At 38.6% G+C, this 20,520-nt stretch overlaps 1 protein-coding gene across 5 annotated transcripts in view; it reads right to left on the bottom strand.

The window, feature by feature from the left end:
- Nalcn (sodium leak channel, non-selective) overlaps window positions 1-20,520 on the bottom strand; it is a 307,060-nt gene that overhangs the window by 50,257 nt on the left and 236,283 nt on the right. For all 5 annotated transcript variants that reach the window (XM_031360820.1, XM_031360818.1, XM_031360815.1 and 2 more), the window contains one exon: window positions 12,170-12,243. In XM_031360820.1, the coding sequence (XP_031216680.1) occupies window positions 12,170-12,243 (74 nt within the window). The remainder of the gene's footprint in view (window positions 1-12,169; window positions 12,244-20,520) is intronic.

Here is a 20,520-nt window from a genome sequence, read left to right on the forward strand (position 1 = left end):
CACTTGCTGGGAAGTGTGTTGCCACTGTGCCTGCTGATTGCAGGTCTTGGTAGCTTCTGCAAAGCATACTGTGCCCTCTCTTGCTGTTCAGAGCAGCCAAGTCTCCATGGAGTCCATGGTGTCCCACCACCGTGGCCCCCTTCTTTCTCCTCTCCCAACAATATGGCTAAAGGGATATGTCTTAGTTAGGGTTTCCATTGCTGTGAAGCACCATGACCAAGGCAACTCTTATAAGGGACAACACACAACATTTAATTGGGCTGGTTTACAGTTTTAGAGATTTAGTCCATTATCATCATGACAGGAAGCATGGCAGCATGCAGGCAGACATAGTGCTGGAGGAGCTGAGAGTTCTTTCTATATCTTGATTCAAAACCAGTCAGAAGACTATCTCTTCTACCCTGGGTGGAGTTTAAGCATCAGATCTCAAAGCCCACCCCTACAGTGATACACTTCCTACAAGGCCACACCTACTTCAACAAGGCCACACTTCAAAATAGTACCACTTCCCATGGGCCAAGCATATTCAAACTGCCACAGGGTGACAAGAAAAACAGTCCCTTATTTTCTTTTTGTCTTTTGAGTCATTTCTTTCTCTCTGATTCTATGGAATTAAGACAATTGTATTGGAAGAGGCTGGAGTTTCATCACACATGAGAATTATGGTCTCTGGATGATTCATACATTGAATGTGGGTGTTGGTTTTCAGTTCCATCTTGCAAACAGAAAACCTTTGCTCAAATGGTTTAGAGTAGCCAAACCTTTGTTTTTCCCTTTACCAAATTCCCCCTATGTTGTTCACAGTAGTATTTACTAAGAAAGAATTAAATGCCCAGTAACTATGAGTTTCTTATTAACAAGCAGCTTAACTTATAACACATGAAGTCAAGAGGTCCTTTGGAACCCAGCATAAGCTGACTGGCTTTTGGTTCTTCAGTGGAATAGCTCCATCTGAGACTTCTTGTGCCCTGTAAGCTTTGTGCTTACCCTCTCCCTGGGTCTATGGCTCCCACATAATCTGAGCACAATGAAACCAGGCTCATAGGACCCACATTATCCTCCCCACCATCCAACCAGTATTGAGAGGTCACCTTCAACACTTCAGTGTCTATGCATTGCTATCCCTAACTTTCTTTGGTTGGTCTCCCCAGTGGTGCCTCCTGTACACCTGTGTAAAATTAAAATTGACCCCTCCCCACTCCCATCATCACTCTCTAGTTGAGCCTATTGTTTGACTAAATGCTCTGACATCACATTTCTTTAATTGAGCATAACTATGGCATTTGAATTGAGAAACTATAGGTTGAGAAACTATAGGTTAAAAACCTTTCTTAGCTGAAAACAAAGAGCTCATATTGTTTTTAGAAAACTGTAAAATACACATCTGAGTAAAGGCATTGGTTGGGGCATATTACAGTAAGTGTGATTGAAGTTTTATGAAGGAATATCTTTCCACCCAAGTACAATGGCAGGATTCTATTAAAACTGAAAAGCCAAACTCTCTTCAAGGCATGCTCTTCTGTGGCTTATAAAGTCTATTTGTCTTTCAGCAGTGTCTCATAGGGAAACAGGTGAGAATACAGATGAGATGATTTATTTGTAGATCTATTAGCTCATCAAAAACCAAACAGAAACCTCCAATTTCATTTTACAACAAGAACAGAGGCCAAACTAATGGGAATAGGAAGACTCTGTGATAGGAGGAGATGATTCTGGAACAGAAGGTGGAGTTAAGAACTCAGAGATGGAAAAATAACATGAAGATCAGCACTTTGGTCCCAAAACCACTTGGTTAAAGAAATTGGCCAGAAAGCATGTCATGTTAGCATGTTTCTTTATATAACAAACAGATTCACACTTAAACTGTGTCACATTTGTTGGACATGTAAAAGGTCTTGCTATTTTGGAAAATAGTAATAATTGGAAAATGGTGTTTCTATCAATTGGATATGGAAAGATTAAGGATGTTTTACTCACTTTCCATCTTGTTATTTAGTCTAGATCCTTGGCCCATGGTGAGTATGACCCAAGTTCAGGGTAGGATTTCCTACTTTTGTTATTGTTTCCTAAAGTTGTTTTCACAGACACAACCAAACATTTGTTTTCTAGATAATTCAAGTCTTATCAAATTGACAATCAATCAAGGTAAAATGTAACTCAGTAGTTCTGGTAAAGAATCTCAATTTATCTAACACCTTGTATGGATCTGACTCCTATGTGCAATCACGTGAATGACCTAGAAAAGAATACTCCATCAGTCTAAGTACATGCAGATTTGTGAGCAGCTCAAGGCTAGAGAATTAGCTATGGTGTGTTTAAATGTAAGACATGAAATATAGTGTTCAAATGCAACTCTGAAGTCATTTGTTATACAGCAAGCAGGTATCTAATACAGTTATTTTCACTACCTGAAACCCTTCAACTTCCCATTGTTTTTCAGGAAAAGATGAATTAGGAAATTCAGTGTGACTTCCAAAGCCTTATTGGCCTCCTTTTTTTTTTTTGGTTTTTGAGACAGGGTTTCTCTGTGTAGTCCTGGCTGTCCACTCTATAGACCAGGCTGGCCTTGAACTCAGAAATCCACCTGCCTCTGCCTCCCAAGTGCTGGGATTAGAGGTGTGTGCCACCACTGCCCAGCTCTGGCCTATTCTTTTACCAGAAAACATTCCATTTTCTCATACCATTCTCTTTGGTCATTCAGATCTATACACAGACCACACTCTCAAAGCTCTAAGTCAACAAGCAAGGTTGTATTTTAAAGTTGTTGAGTATTATTTTTTTTAACCCTTGAATAAAAATAGTGCTCCAAAAAATACTTGATGAATGAACCTTGAAATGCTGCAAAGATCAAATATTTTTATTTATTTGACCCATTCATACTTGTGAAGAATGACAGTCATTAGAAATAAAATAAATATATTGTCTTTATAGGAACTTTAAATTGAGTTATAATCTTAACTTTATTTCAAGTTGGAATAAGCTCCACACACAGAGTAGATAAGACACCCAGACAGTAATAAGAAAAGGAATACCTCAGATGTTGCTTCTCATGAATAGAAAATTTGTTTTCATCTGTGTTGTTTGTGCAAACTGATGGAGGAGCATGGATGTAGATATGAAGTTAAGACTCTACGAGCTGTACTTATTTTAATCTCTCAACCTGAGAATAGGTCTATCACTGGAAACTGAATCCCAATGTATTTCATCTTGAAGGAATCTGTTGGCAAGCAAAGGACTCAAGAATACAAGGATGTCTACCCCTAACCTGACAAATTGGTCTGCACATATTTCTAGCTAAGGGATGGATGTCCTTAAATGACAAGCTATAATTGGCCATTTTAAAATTTTCACTAGTCTTTGTGTGTTGGGATCATTGAAGGATACAAGAAAAAGAGTCTCAGGAAAAAAAAAAAGTCCATTTACTTGTTATTCAGAGAAAAGCACAGCTGATCGTATAGAGATAACACTTTGGTCTTTAAGCACTGTCACTATTTCTTTGAGGAAATAGAAGGTAGAGTGGAAGAGCCAAGGTCTTCAGTATCTTGCCTGCATCTTTTTCTAATGGAAAATCTGAGAACACAGTGCAATTTTCTGTGTAAACTGGTGGAAAACCGTGCAAACAAAGACTTTCTTAGAAAATCCATCTAGTGGCTTAATATTAACAACAACAACAACAACAACAACAACAACAAGTCCAAGCTTTCCTGGCTTCTGAAAGTGAGAGGCACAAGGCTCTGTCTAGTGAAAAATAATGAAGTCTTTTGTCTTGTGTGAGTGAGGAGACCCTCCATTATGCAGGCATATGTAATCTCTTTATTCCTGTTCCCTGGAGGAGAATTACAGAGAGGCATTTTCCTTTTCCCAGTTGGGGTTAATGTTATGCCCCCTCTACCTTTGAAAGTAAAACAAGATGAGGACCCCTGATGATTACTCAAATGTGGGAATATTCCTCAGCAAACACACATTCCCAGTTGCAAAAATATTACCTCTGGTTTCTTGCCAAGCCTTTGAAAAAAACATATGAAAGATTGATTCTTTCTCTCCCCTCCCCACATTGCCTTTGTGGTGTGGAATTTCAAATGCCCCTTATATGACAGCCACATATATAATCTTTTCTAGGAGCAGAGAATTGTGTCTTAAGAATTGCCTCTATTTTTCTTGACATTTCTCCACCAAAAATATTTTTAAATTGGCCCAAAGATGATGAGTATAAGAGGGATCTTTGGAGTTTTATTAGCCTTTAAACACTACTAGTTGTTTATAGACACAGTAGCAGGGGTCCTCTTTTCCTTTCTTTGTTTCTATGTCTTCTTTCTTAATGTTCCAGAACAAGGGTGTGGGAAAAGCCTGCACATTCTGTAATGAAAGAAAGGCCTAGGAGTCTTTGAATTATTTTCACTCATTATAGAAAAGTTAGATTACATGAGAACATCTGTAGTAAATGTAATTACCACCCAAGAAATCTCAATATGACTTTACAGAGCATTGAAGTTGAAGGGCTTTATTCAAATTCTGAACCCTGCAAGGTAATATATTTTAAAATATATTCAGATGTTGGTTAATGTGATGTAACCTCATCTTCAGACAATGAGAAAACAGTTTTCCAGCGACAATTATGTAAACTTATGGTTGGATAAGAGAGCAAGAGAAGAGAAAATGGGCCCTTCCTAGAAATGGCTCTTACCTGACAACATTGAGGTGGCAAGGTGTTCATCTGAGGTGGAGACAGTGTAGATGATAATGGGTAAGGCCCTAGTGATGAGCTCTTGCTGAGATGAGGAAAAAGCTGTATTTTTATCAGAGTGAGTACTCCCAACTCTTTAATTCAGTTCTGTCTCAGTTGGAAGAATATCACTCCTTATTAGCAGCTAGTTATGTCTTTGTATTTCTTCGTTACTCACAAAAATGTTCTTACAGATAGATATGTAAATGCATGATCAACCAATGCCTCATTGTGGATTGAAAAGAAATCCCAATGTCTTTTATTTTATTTATTTACAGTCATTGCCCTTCCTCTGTAACCCCTCCTACAGTTTTCTCATCCCACTCCTCCTCCCCCTTGCCTTCCCTTTCCTCAGGGCTTCAAGTCTCTCCAGAATGAAGCACATTTTCTCCCACTAAGGCCTGACCTGGCAGACTTCTGCTCTATTTGTGCCAGGGACCTCAGACTGGCCCATGTATGCTCCTGGTTGGTGCTCAGAATCTGCTAGCTCCCTTGGGTCTGGGCTAGTTAAGACTGCTGGTCTTCCTATGAGGTTGCTCTCCCCTTCAGCTTTTTTAATCCTTCCCCTAAGTCAACCACAGGGGTCCCAGACTTCAGTCCAATGGTTAGGTGTAAGGTTGGGTGTAAGGCTGGGTGTAAGTATCTACTTCTGTCTCAGTCAGTTGCTGGTAGAGCCTCTCAGGGGACAGCCATGCCAGACTCCCATCTGTAAGCACACCATAGCATCAGTAATAGTGTCAGGCCTTGATGACCTCCCATGAGATAGATCACAAGTTGGGCTGGTCATTGGACTGCCTTTCAGTCTCTTCTCCATTTTTGTCCCTGAAGTTCTTTTAGAAAATCTGACTGTGGGTTAGTAACCCTGTCTTCTGCTTGGGCCTGCCCTTCCCTTGAAGTAGGCTCTTCTAGTTTCCTTTCCTCAGTTTTGGGCATTTTGGCAAAGATCATCCCCATTGAGTCCTTAGAGTCTCTCACCTCTCAGGTCTCTGGTAATTTCGAGAGGGTCCCCCTGCCTCCCACCCTCTGATGTTGCTTATCTCCATTCATTCTCTTGGCCCACTAAGCTTCTCTCTTGTCCTCCCCACCATATCTGATCCTGTTTACCTTTTCCCTTCCCTCTTCCCTCTCCCACCCAGGTGCCTCCCTCCTTCTGCCCTTTTAAGTGGAATTGAAGCATCCTTACTTGGGCCTTTCTATTTGTTATACTCTTACAGTCTGTGGGTTATGTCCTAGGTTTTCTGTACTGTTCAGCTAATGCCCACTAATCAATGAGTACATACCATGCATATCCTTTTGGGTCTGAATTACATCACTCATGATATTTTCTAGGTCCATGTATTTGCCTACAAGATCCATGATGTCCTCATTTTTAGTAGCTGAATAGTACTCCATTGTGTAAATGAACCACAATTTCTGCATCCATTCTTTGGTTAAGGGACATATGGATTGTTTCCAGCCTCTGGCTACTACAAATAAAGCTGCTATGAACATAGTGGAGCACATGTCCTCGTGGTATGGTGGGGCATCTTTTGGAGATATGCCCAAGAGTGGTATAGCTGGGTCTTCAGCTATAGAACTATTTCCAATTTACTGAGGGACCACCACATTGATTTCCAGAGTGGTTGTACCAGTTTGTAATCCTACCAGCAATGGAGGAATGTTCTTCTTTTTCCACATCGTTGCTAGCATGTGCTGTCACTTGTGGTTTTTATCTTGGCCATTCTGATGTGTGTGAGGTAAAATCTCAGGTTCATTTTGATTTTCATTTCTCTAATGACGAAGGACTCTGAATATTTCTGTAAGTGCTTCTTGGCCATTTGATATTCCTCAGTTGACAATTCTCTCTTTAACTCTGTACCCCATTTTTAAATTGGGTTATTTGGTGTTTTGGAGGTTAATTACATAAGTTCTTTATGTATTTTGGATATTAGCCCTCTGTAGGATATAGGGTTATTGAAGATTTTTCCCCAATCTGTAGGTTGTCAATTTGTCCTATTGATAGTGTCTTTTACCTTACAGAAGCTTTTCAGCTTCATGGGGCCCCATTTATCAATTGTTGATCTTAGAGCTTGAACCATTGGAGTTTTGCTTAGGAAATTTCCCTCTGGGCCAATGAGTTCGGGGCCAGCCTAGTCTACAGAGTGATTTTCAGAACAGCCAGAACTACACAGAGAAACCTTCTCTTGAAAAACAAAGAAACAAAGAAACAAACAAAACAAGACAGTAACAACAAAAGATGATATATTGAAAAGCAGAAATTGCCAAATGGGAAAAAGCAAAAAGACAACAATTCCATGGCATGTAGGAGACACCACAGAAATCCTCCATCGTATAAATAAGTAAATAATGGACACTCTTAGGAAAAAGAGTCTATCTTAAAGGGCTAGAAAGGTAGCTCAGTTGTTGTGGTTTTTCTTTCACAGGACCTAGATCCAAAGTCCAGCATCTACTCTGTGGCTCACAACCAGTTCTAGGAGATCCTAAACTGTCATTTGGCCTCTATGGGCACCAGGTACACACCTGATGCACAAATTTAGATGCAGGCAGAACACCCATAAGCCAAAAATAAAGTATTTAAAAATGTAAATGATGTCTTTAAAATGAAAGTCAGGAACAAAGGCAATGCTACATATTACCCTTTGCACACTTCATTGTAATCTAATAAAGAGAATAAAGAGTATTTTTAGACTTTCAAGAATAGTTCTTACTATAAGTTCATAGTGCCATTAATCAAATATCAGGGTACAAATATACAAGCTGATCATTTGCCTAAGTTATAAAGCTGTCTTGGCTTATGAGGTACTTGTGGCAAACCAAAACAGAACAGAACTTTTTGGAATATGCATTTAATGATTTTTTTTTTTTTTTTTGCTGTGTGATATTACTATAGCCATTGATGGTTTTGAGAATGAGAGTGCATTTTTTGCTTGATTTGGGGGCTTTGAATTAGAAAGCAAGCCTCAGCAGAGGTAGCAGCACTTTGAAAACACATACCCTCCTCCTCTGGGCTGAGAAAAGCTCTCAGGACTTTGGAGGGAGCGATCTTCAGTGGAGCTGAATAGCAGCATCCAAGTCAGCCAAGTCATATTTTGAAATGTAGGTCCAGGGAGAACTGTGGCCACAGTAGCATTCTGATGATCAGGGCTGCAAACCCAGGCCCTACACCCAGAGAACTTAACATGGCTATGAAGGGGAGGCTGCCCCACTTCTACACTTACAATGCACACTCGAGCTCCAGGCTCTTTCCATCAGCTCATTTATCTATACTGTAGACTGCAGGATCAGCCACTCTCGTCATGAAAACACAACACAACACAGCCTCTGGGACACATTAAAAGCAATCCTATGAGGGAGATTTACAGTTCTAAGTACCTACATTAAATGTTCAGAAAGAGCACAAATAAATGACTTAATGATGCCACTCAAAAATTTGGAAAAACAAGAGCAAGCCAAACTCAAATTCCATAGTTGGCAATAAATAGAAAAAAAAATCAGAGCAGAAACTAATAGAAACATAAAAAAGAATCAGTGGAGTCTAAAAGCTGGTTCTTTCAGAAGGTAAACAAGACTGACAGACCCTTCCCATGAACAAAAAGAAAGAGACATTTAATAAAACCAAATTAATAAACCCAGAAATGTACTGGGAAAGATCACGACAGACATCAAAGAAATAAAAAAATATATACTTTAAAAACTTGCATTCCATTAAGTTAGAATACCTAAAAGAAATGAACAAATTTTATCCAAACCACCCGCATTAAATCAAGAAGAGATCAACAATCCTAAATAAACTTATAACTAAGGAAGAGGTTGAAATAGTAATAAAAAGCCTTCCAACAAAAGAGGACCAGGCCTAGATAGATTCAAGCAGAATTTTATCAGAATTTCAAAGAATATCTACAGCTAATCCTTCTTAAATTATTAAAAGAAAAGAAACAGAAGGAACATTCCCTAACTACTTTTATGAAACCAGTATGATTACAACACCAAAATTAGATAAAAACACAACAATAAAGAAAACTATTGGACAATATCCCTGATGAACATAGATTAAAAAATTCTCAATAAAATACTTGTAAACTAAATAAAGACATATATCAAAATGATTATACACTATGTCCAAGCTGTTTTATCACAGAGGGGTTGGGGTGGTTCAACATTCATAAGTCAGTAAATATAATAAACTTCATAAATGGACTTTAAGACAAAACTCCATGTATATGTGTGGTGTGTGTGTATAAATATATGTGTTTATAAATATATGGGTTTATGTGCAAGTATATGCATGTGCAGGACAGAGACTGATGTCTGGTATTTCCTCAGTCATTCTCCACCATGCCTTTTGAGACATGGTCTATTTGAACCTGACTGGACTTGGCTAACTAACCAGCAAGGTCCAGAGATAAGCCTGCTTTCTTAGCATTAGGAGTGAAAGAGTGTCTTCTGGAAATGATGGGACCTATGCACTCATGTACTCAGAGGAGCAAGGACATTTTTATAGAACAAAAAAGATGAATGTTTTTTGTAAATATCAAATCTATATTAAAATATCCTATAATTTTTCAAGCTATAACCATTTATTTCCTGAAATCCACAAGTGACATATAGTCAAGTTCCTTTCATTTTCTGCTCTATCTGGGATGTAGTGAAATACTCCTGGTTTTTGCTATCCCCAAGTTTAACAACTGTCTGGAAAGGTTGAGGGGAGCCTGTACTTCCTGAGAGTTTAAAGATTTTTTTCCTCACATCATATACTTTTTCCAAATAAAAGCCCCAAAGTTCTGAATATTAAAAAAAAAATCTGTTAAAATTTCCCCCCTTGCAGCACTGTTTATATATGTGACAGGATAGAATTTTTGAAAACATTCTTTATTCCACCCATCTAATTCATTCATTTTTTGTGACAGTGTGTACCCATTAAGTCACTTTTCATTGTTAAACTGATCAGATCTCAGAAAAAGTGTGATTTATTTTTTTCGATTCAAATGACATGTTCACATATACCTTATGACATGAGGGTTTTGCAAGGCCTAACTGTAAATGAAATGATTTCCTGGGAGGCTTTAGAACATTTGTCACCCAGATAAATAATAGAGCACTGGCCCATGGGATTCTCTTGGAAAAGCCCTGTCCTTTCAATTGGCTGCCTCAGAACTGAATACCACATTAGTGTACCCAATGGTTCCCTGAGGGTGCCTCTGGCCTCATCAACTGGGAGAGAGGAAAGAAGGGAATGGATAAAAGTTGGGAGGCAATGGATCCCTTAAAAGAGTGCTCATTAGTGACTTTTCACATTGCTGAGACCAAATACTTGACACAGAATCTGAGGATGGAGGGATATATTCTGGCTCACATGTAGAACATAGCCTACCATGACGGGTGAGTCATGGTGGCCAAGGCTTGGGGCAGCTGCTCACACTGCAACTGCAGCGAGTAAGCAGGGAGAGATGAATGCTGGTGTTCAGCAGCCTCTCCCTCTTACAGTACAGGACCAGCCCATGGTAGTGTGCTGCTCACACATAGGGTGGGGCTTCTTACCTCAGTTATTCTAATCTAGAACTTACAGACATGGCCAGAGGTTTGTCTCTTAGCTGATTCTGGATACTGTCAAGTTGACAGCCAACATTAACCAGGAAGAACATAAAGGTGAGGCCTATGACTCCTTCCTTATAACTCCTTCCCTTTTCATCCTCACAGCATTGAGATATCTTTGGAACAGAGTCACTCAGTAGATACTCTGGTCACAGCTTGGCTGGGTACCAAGAGCAGAGTCATTCACTGACAACTCTGGTCTTGGCTTGCTGGTTGCTACTCAGGGTATAGAGTCATTAACTGGTCACATTTGGCTCACTGTGCATCTCCAGTGCAGAAATCAAGTATGCACTCGAACACAGGCATGTTCACTGTCTATCCCAAGCACAGCAGATTTGATGAAGGGCAGATGTAACAGTGGAGGAACAGAAGGAAATCTCTGAATTAGACTTGAAGTGGGTTATTTACTCTGTGAGTAGTTTCTTATTTAATAGATGTTTCTTTTCCTAGTAAATGTGTCAGCAAATCTATAGATCCCTGCCTTGAACCTGCTGGTATAGTGTCAGCTTGACTAAGTATCTTGTAGATCATTAGAGTTGTCCAAATCAGTTTCATGGCATATACTCTAAGGGTGACACTGAGATGAATGACCAACTTATCAGAACACAGCTACTTTGGGACTCAGGCTGTCTCTTTTCATAAGACCTTTTATGTTTATCTAATCAGGTTGTAAATACTCAAGCTCCAGCAATACTTATTTTCAATTCAAAAAGCTGCTGAAATACACATATGACTTTTGTGCCTGGATGCCATCCATGAAGAGAGAGAACACAGTGGAATGTGTCTTCATGAGCTAGGATGTTTCTTCTCTCTCTCACGAGTTTCAGGTACTGTTATAAAGTTATAGTTTCTCACCTTGTATATACTTTTCTGTATTTCCTCATCATGGCTTCCCAAGCCATGGTAATATACATTATGGAAATATGCTTTCATGATCTTTCCTAGTAATAAACTTGGTAGAAGAGTCTGATTTCTTCCACTTACCACACATTTGTAGATTACTTCACCATAGAAAGGTGCCTATTGGCTTTACCAGCCATACCACTTTTATCATTTGCATATATACATAATACATGCAACAATCTTGATGTCCCCAATACTTACATACTTAGTATGAATCATAACACTGTTTACTATAATGTATAGTCTGGTATGCTTAAGTAGTCAGATTGATTCCTTATCGACACTTTGTTTCAAGACATATTTTAGAGTAGCACTAAAATAATATGCTTTTAAGATCATTTGAAGGTGGCTATATGGGGTTGGAGAAATATGTGAGCAGTTAAAACCTCTTGCTCTTCCAAAGGACCCAGGTTCAGTTCATAGCACCTGAAGCACATGAAGGCTCACGACCAGTTTTAACTTCAGTCAGAAGGGAACTAATGTCCTCTTCTGGTCTCTACAGGCACCACAAACACATGGTGTATAGACATTTCCAGCAGGACTTTCAAATCTTAACAGATCCTTGGTAATAGATGAAGAAATCAGAATTATTTTTTAAAAACTTTTACTTTTGCTGTGTTTCCCTCAGATTTTTCCTTTAGTTATCACAAAAGATATAGATGATCAAGAATAGTTATTTCTTTTTACCTTTTTTGTAAATGCTTTTAGGTATAGTTTATTTAAAGATATGAAGTAATAAACATGACATATTATGATACTAAAATAGTATGTTTTCTAGATAAACATTACTAATGTATTTGACATTATCTGTAATCATGAAGATACACATTTCTACAATTGAGCTGAAAGTAAATATTACTGTCCAGAAAATGAATTCATTGAGAAAAGTTATTTTTTTCCTTGATATAATCCCACTTGTGGTAAAGCATGTTCCAGATTTATTGGCATTACCTTAAGATTTTTGTGACTGCCGTCTCCTTTTCCAGTAGGTTCCTTGCTCTTATGCTGAAAACAGACTTGCGGAGCTGAAAAGTGCAAGGACCAGTTTAGTTTTGGGATATAAAGGAATGTTCTATTCACAATCCATGAGACAGAATATATCCTTCAAACACTAGTTCTCTTTCCCCTTTGACCTCTATGTCACAAGTTGTCTTTCTTTTAATATATCTTCCTCCTATTGTATTATCTCCATTTCCCTCACCCCCACATATAATTTTAAAGTTAGGCTGCACACATGACAAAACCAGCGTTAGTTTTATGAGTTTGGCTTGACATAATGATTCAAGTTCTTTCTCTGTTTTATTTTTATCTGTGCAGAAATTGTAACTGTGAGGCTGCATGCTTGGTATATGGTGTGTACATTGCTGGTAGTGACACTGTCAATCACTTGAATAAGTGATTCAGTTTCCAAATAATTTGATGTTGAAATTAACACCTGGGACCTGTATTTATCATTGTTTAGTTAGGTCTTTTTCTAGTCCACACTCTGTCACTGCATGTTCCTGGCCTGTAATACAATACTAATCTGAATATAAATTCAGGAGGTACTTTATCCTCTGGCATGGATAAAGATAACAGGAAAGAAGGTCAAAGTTTGCCTCTAGGTAGTAATGGTAAAAGTCACTCCAGAGGAATGGATTAAGAAAAATATCCTGGAGAGCAAAGTCAGCTCTGTCCTGCTCATTGATTGCATGTTAGATTAGTTAACCACTTTCCAGGTGGCCAAGTGGTCAAAAGAAAATAGGATGGGAGGGGCTAGAAAGATGGCTCAGCAGCCTGTGGACTCATCCCATATACAGTTACCAAACCCAGACACTATTGTGGATGCCAAGAAATGCATGCTGAAAGGAGCCTGATATGGCTGTCTCCTGAGAGGATCTGCCAGACCTTACAAATATAGAAGCAGATGTTCGCAGCCAACCATTGGTCTGAGCACAGGGTCCCCAATAGAGAAGTTAGAGAAAGGACTGAAGAAGTTGAAGGGGTTTGCAACCCCATAAGAAGAACAATAATATTAATCAACCTGTACGCCCCCCCCCCCGAACTCCCAAGGACTAAGCTATCAACGAAGGAGTACACATGTCTCCAGCTGTATATGTTATATGTAGCAGAGGATGGCCTTGCCATGCATCAATGGGAGAAGAGGCCCTTGGTCCTATGAAGGCTGGATAGATGCCCCAGTGTAGGGGAATCGAGGGCAGGAGGTAGGAGTGCGTGGGTGATAGGGTGTTTTCGGGAGGGAGGGAAACTGGGAAAGGGGATAACATTTGAAATGTAAATAAAGAAAATATCCAATTATATATATATATATATATATATATATATATATATATATATAGAGAGAGAGAGAGAGAGAGAGAGAGAGAGAGAGAGAGAGAATGGAGGAGGGTGAGAGGAAGAGAGAGGGGAGGGAGAGATAGAGAGGGGTAGCATCCAGGTTATAGTTCCAAGAACTAAGAATGTGGTACTTTTAGTAGTCAGCATTGGGAACCAAAGATGGGAGAGTGAGCCACCATCTGCCACCAGTAGATTATTTTTTTCTATCTGCTAGGCACAATATAAGTAACCATTAACAACAAAATAAAGATAGGAGCCAGGTTCTTGAACTCTGTAACTGCTCAGTAAGGCAGGCCAGGCTGGAACACACGAGCTCCCATTTACTAACCAGTTTACAAACAAACACTACTGTAAATCCAGATGTCTATATGGCCAAGCCTGGGAAAGGGCAGAGCCACAAATCCATCTTTTCTTCTGTGTGTGTTCATATGAAGGTTGAGGTCAATATTTATTAAGTTTCTTCCTCTATCACTCTATGCCTTGATTTTTTGAGATAGAATCTCCCACTAAACCTGGGGTTCACTGACTGGCTACAGTGGCCAGTGAGCCCCCAGGGATCCTCTCATCTCTGTACCACAGCACTGGGCTTACAGATCCTTACTGAGACACCCAGATTATTTTTGTGGGTAGTAAGGCTCTAAAGTCAAGTTCCCAGGCTTGCATAGCGAGCACTTAACCTACCTAGTCACAGTTCTAACCCCCACAAACTGGTCCTAGCCATCACTACTGATCACTTAGATAACATCGTGATGTAAATATAGTTTTCATGTTACACAGCAGATCTGAAATGAAATGCAGGATCACCAAGCAATAGTCTGACCTTTCCATCCACATCCATAAAAATTTTATCTTTTTGTAATAAAAACTAAATTGTTTTTGAATTGACTAGAACTCCTAGAAAAACTAATCACATGTTAATAGAGACTAGAGTGAATATCATTTATTTAGAAGGTACATTTAATAGTAGCATGTAAAAGGGCATTTACTTTCTAACATCTGTTATGATTAAAGAGGTGACACTAGAATTTTACAATCTGAGCTTTTAGCACATCTCACGGGAACAGGGCTCAGAAGTTACAGCTGAAGCTGAGGGGATCACTGTTCAGGAGTTACGGTTGAAGAACCTACCAGGGGTGGGCTCCTGCTCTGAGCACTAGAAACATACGGCCAAGAGTCAAAAGCCAGGCACAGGATACAGGAGGGCCAGCAATGACAAATTGTGGGCAGAGAAGGCAAACACCACGATGCTCAAAGCATGCCTTCCTTGTCTCTTGCGGAAGGCAACTGGAATTTAGTCACCGGCACACTGTAGTGGAACAGCTGTTACCAAACATACGTACTGTATATTTGGGATGCTACCTAGTACAAAAACTTGAGTTGATTAAAGCAAATACAGTGGTTATATGTTCTGGGCTGTCCTTAAGAGGGGTATTACAATTAAGAGCAGAAGTAGTAGGATTCCTTTGTTTTAACATATAACCTGCAGATTAAGATTTACCATGTTCTGAAAGATGTGTATTAGATATGCTAGATATCTTTCTATATATATTTAAGCTGTTCTTTCAATAGTAAATAGTAACTGTAGACATCAGTTGTTCTTTAGTCCTTGACTGCAGTACTGAAGCTTTATATTTTTCCTTTAAAAATGAGATTCTTAGTCTGTGTTACTCACAAAAGAACTTCAAGCTACACTGCTCCTCAGTGCCCTCTTCTGGTCTCAAAAGATACTACTAGTCACCTAAACCAAACTCAACAGAGTTACTTCAAACCATGTAATTTCAGACTATAAATTGCAAATCATGAGAGTGAAAGGAGTCAGTAACAGCTCATACTGAATATAAGTTCATCAAACACGTAGAAAATAGGAGGAAGAGAGGGGATCTATTCGGATAGAGCTTCCACTGAAGACAAATGATTAGTGGAAAATATTTTTGATGTTTTGCAGTTTTATTTGCAAACCTAATGCATTTGAATCACAAAGTAGCAATTCCTTGACTGAATTAATGAACAAAACCAGTAAATTTTAATTTAATTGTTAAGGTAAAACAGATTTTTATTTAACATCTTAAACTTCTGATTTCAAAGATAAGCCCACATCTTGAGAACTTTTGTTTAGTTTGAATTAGATCTTAGGTTCAGCTCCTATAACACACACACACACACACACACACACACATACACAGAGAGAGAGAGAGAGAGAGAGAGAGAGAGAGAGAGAGACAGAGACAGAGACAGAGACAGAGAGAGATAGAGACAGAGAGACAGGGAGAGAAACAGACAGAAGAGAGAGAGACAGAAGAGAGAGAGAGAGAGAGAGAGAGAGAGAGAGAGAGAGAGAGAGAGAGAGAGAGAGGTTCCCTAAATTGTACACTTTAGCACAGAACTCAAAAGCCATGAAATTCATCTTATTTTCTGCAATTATTGTAATCTGGATTGCAACAACACAGCAATGCATGAGCGGCTCTTGCTGATTTTTAGAAAGATCTTTTAGTCAGAGTGGGGACACTTCTTCAGTTCCTGGTCATGTGGGTTTCCTAAGGGCAAAGGGCAGGTTGGTTCACAGGGTCTTCTGCCTTCTCTGTTTCCTGTGAGTCAGTGGTTGATCCAGTTATGTTCCGGTTTTATAATTCTCTGGCAGGGTCCTCTTTGCTGTCATACTTTGTCACCAGATCATTGATGTTCATTGTATAGACTCATCTTACTTGCAAGATTGTCATTTCTTTGCATTTCATTGAATTCTTTAATAGGGAACTGACCCTCCTGTATTAGTTTTTGTTTACCAGTAGAATGCCAATGGAAAACAGTCAAGGTAAGTTCATGATTCTGGATCTTTTTGTACCAATTTTTAATAGTTAATGGCTTTGTACAATCCTTTAAAAGTGACTAATTATTTAAAGTATCACTATGAGTTTAAAGTTAAGACTATTTGATGGATTTTAGTTCATTACAACTACTATTTTTAATTTGTCATCTATTCCTTGATAATTTAATGCAATATATTTTGATTGCATTCTTTCCTTCCTCCAACTTCTCCCAGGTTCCCCTCTTCCTCCCTACACCATAAACTCTATGGTCTTCTTTCCTACCCATCAACTCTATGGTCTTCCTCTCATCATAGGTCAAGTGATCAATTGCCTATTGGCCCATCGGTTCTTTAGACAAGATGCTAGCAGCTGCTGTCACAGCTTCTTGGCTCCCAGCAATGACAAGATGATCTAAAATTATGTGCACTTCCTATTCAAAATCAATAATAATTTCTCCTAATATCCCTGATACATTTATTGAAAAAAAAATTTGAGTACATAATCTAGATTTCAGAATTGTTTACTGCTGCCCAGTTGCTCCCCATTCTGGGACTAAACCTGAGCTGACTCCTGTAATTTCAATTTAGATTCAGAACATAGGAATTTTGCTTACTTCTTCTATATGACTTCTGTATATTTTTCTTTTGATTTCAAGACTTGATTTTCCAAGTTAACAATGGATGAAAGAATTCAGCTATCTCATAATTATTCATTAGTTTTATTTCATAGTTTAGAACAGTGATAGATCCACAGACTCACAGCCAAGATGACTAGACATTGAAAAAGCAGTGTCTATATTCTACTTCCTGCCTGTCCCATATCATCCGAGAAGATGGCTGTGGTGAGTTTCCTCTTTAGTTACCCCTCATGTTGTCTCAGCTCTTCCATATGAGTGCCTCCCACTGGCTGTGGTGAGTTTCCTCTTTATTTACCCCTCAGGTTGTCTCAGCTCTTCCATATGAGTGCCTCCCACTGGCTGTAGTGAGTTTCCTCTTTAGTTACCCCTCATGTTGTCTCAGCTCTTCCATATGAGTGCCTCCCACTGGCTGTAGTGAGTTTCCTCTTTATTTACCCCTCATGTTGTCTCAGCTCTTCCATATGAGGGCCTCCCACTGCTATTTGGTACCTCTGTTAGCATCTGAGTAAGTTTTGCTGGTGATATGTCTGTCAGAGGTATGGTTTTCAGAAGCTTCTTTGGGAAGAGCTCCTGGGAACACTATTAAATAGTGCTTTGTTTGTACAATAACATCATGATAACAGGTTTTCTGTCTCTTTAATCAAGAAATTTAGATTTCCTGGGTATAACAAAAACAAAAACAAAAAAAGCCTATCTCCCACAGTCTTTCCTGGCAATCCTATGTGGTACTCAAGTTTCTTTTGATCAAAAGGATTGCTGCTGAAATGTCTGATGATGATCTGATGTTCATTAATTTAAAAGTCACTTGCTGCTCGGGGAGACAAAGACCAAAACACTTTTAAAGTGTAAAGTCTCGTAACATAGGTGGCATAGATTCTGTTTCTTGTCCTTCCTGGGCAATATTTCCAGAGACACAGCATATGCTTCTATATTTGTTTCAAATATGCTATTTTACAATTCTGTCACTTGTTCTAGTATTTTGCTGTAGCATTCTCCAATATAAATACCGAGAATAATAATAGGGAGCTTACTTTTATTTCTTTTTGAGTTTAAAAAGTTTCCCCAGGGGCCAGGAGATGTATCAACAGGTCAACTTTTTGCTATACAAGCATGAAGACCAGATTTCAGAATACCAGCACCATATAAAAGCCAGATCGGTGTGACCGATAGTTTGTTGTCCTAGCCCTCCAGAGGCAGAGATGGGCATCCTCAGAGCAAACTGGCTGCCTATATTAGACAAACCAGTGAGCTGTAACTTTTGGGAAACTCTGTCTCAAAATGTAAGGTAGAAGATGTTCAAGCAAGACGCCCAGCATCAACCTCCGGCCTTCACTCACATGTGCACATACATGCATATGTAAATGTACATACATGCAAGCATACACATATCACATCACACATACACACACACACAGAGAAGAAAAATTTAAGAAGGTTTCATCATGATCTATTGGGAACAATCTAACACATCTACTTATTTTATATTGTTGCTTTTATTTATTCTTTCTTGAGTTCAGCACCTCACTTCTGACTTTTTTTAAACTCACTTATGCTGCTAATTTAACCTTATGTGTTTTAAAATATCTTTTAACTCATTTTGCCCCAGCTACAAGTATTTATGGATATGGGTACATGGCATGCTCTTATAGGATGTTTGATTTTGATGATTAGCTCCTGTTCATTCCTATGTAGCACTGCATTTACAAAACAGTTCAGTATGTCTCAACTCCAGAGCTTCCATTTTTGCTGCTGTTGTTTCTTTGAATGATCAAACACAGACCATTTATTCTTGGTATTTCCTGTACCCTATCCCTTATCTGACCTTCTTGTTCCCCTCTAGTGGGCCTAGATCTACTGTTTTCCTCATCACTCCTCCCTAGGACTGTCTCTTTTTCACTCAGTTCCTGTACATTTTTTCAGAGAGCACTGAAGAGTATGCCCCTTTCTCATAAACACTGATGTTCTGTGGTTGACTTGGTTTTGGTTCTAAAAGATGTCAGTAATGTGGGAGTCAAAGCTGTTGGTCTATCTCCACTTTCATTTGTTTCTGTTTCATTTGAAGCATGGTCTCCCATATCCCAGGCTAGCCTCCACATGGCTCTGGAGCCTCAGATGGCCTTGAACTCGTCCTGATCTTCTTGAGTGCTGGGATTACAGACATGTGCCACCAGCCTTGCCTTTCCATCCTGTTATTTTGGGTCTGTGAATTACCTAGTTCCTTTTTTAATGTTGTGTTATGAAATGTTGCTTTGCAAGTTTTTATTTTCTGTACATGTGTGCTTGTCTGTATTATGCGTGCAGGTGCCTGTGGATGCCAGAAGAGTTCAGGTCCCCTGGAGCTGAAGTTACAAGTGGTTGTAGCCACCAGGCTTGTGTCCTGAGAACCAAACACAGGTCCTCAAAAAGCAGCAAGTACTCTTAACTGCTAAACTCTCTCTGTTCCAGGATATTTTTTTTTAAGTCTAGGTGTTCTGTTTTGTTCTGTGACACTTCACTTCAACTACTCAGTAGACACGTTTGCTATCCTTCCAGAAGACTTCTTACTTTCTTCATGGTATTAAAATGTAGATTTATAACCTTTACTATTCTTTTACTTATAACTTATTGCTTCTTTCATACATGCTCGATTAATAGTCACTTTAAATTTGATTATTACTTTTTGCTACCTTTGCCTTTTCTTGGGCGATATATTTTCAAAGTAAAATATTGAACTGAATGTTTGGACGGTTAATTTAAATCTTTATTCCTACTAGATATGTATCCAAAACTACAGTTTACTTGCTTAAAATTATGCTAATAACTAACTGTCTCATGAATTTCAATTACTAAAATCTTTTTTTTTTTGCATTGTTTTAATTTTTATTGAAAAGTTTTTTTCACAATGCAGATACTTAATCTCTACAGGTAAATTCTACTTTAATTAACATTAACAAGTCTTTTTTTTTTTTTGGTTTTTGGAGACAGAGTTTTTCTGTGTACCCCTGGCTGTCTGTAGATCAGGCTGGCCTTGAACTCAGAAATCTGCCTGCCTCTGCCTCCCAAGTGCTGGGATTAAAGGTGTGCACCACCACCGCTAAAATCTTAAATCATAGACAGGAGAGAATTGAAGCTGACTTTTTCAAAATAAGTATCAAGCCTGTTTGAGCAAGAAAAATAAAAGCAAAGTCATAAGGTATAAGAAGCAATGATGACTGGTTTTATTATTAACTTCACAGACTTAAAATAATTTTATGCTCATAGACTTAATAGCTCACATGAATGAAAAATTTTCTTCAAATAAAAGGTCAAAAGATCCATCAGTTAGTTGTTTAACATGAGCTTGATATATTATGCCAATTACTTTCCGATTGTTGATATTTACCATTTTCATTGTTTTAAGTAACAAAGATTATTTGAAATGAATTTCAACATCAAAATGTATGTTTTCTTTTTGGAATTGACATTCGTGTTATTGTTTTTTTTCATACAATATGTTTTGACTATATATAATCTTTCCCTCTTTCTCTCTCTCTCTCTCTCTCTCT

The sequence above is a fragment of the Mastomys coucha genome, unplaced genomic scaffold, assembly GCF_008632895.1.
Source record: "Mastomys coucha isolate ucsf_1 unplaced genomic scaffold, UCSF_Mcou_1 pScaffold9, whole genome shotgun sequence".
Taxonomy (NCBI): domain Eukaryota; kingdom Metazoa; phylum Chordata; class Mammalia; order Rodentia; family Muridae; genus Mastomys; species Mastomys coucha.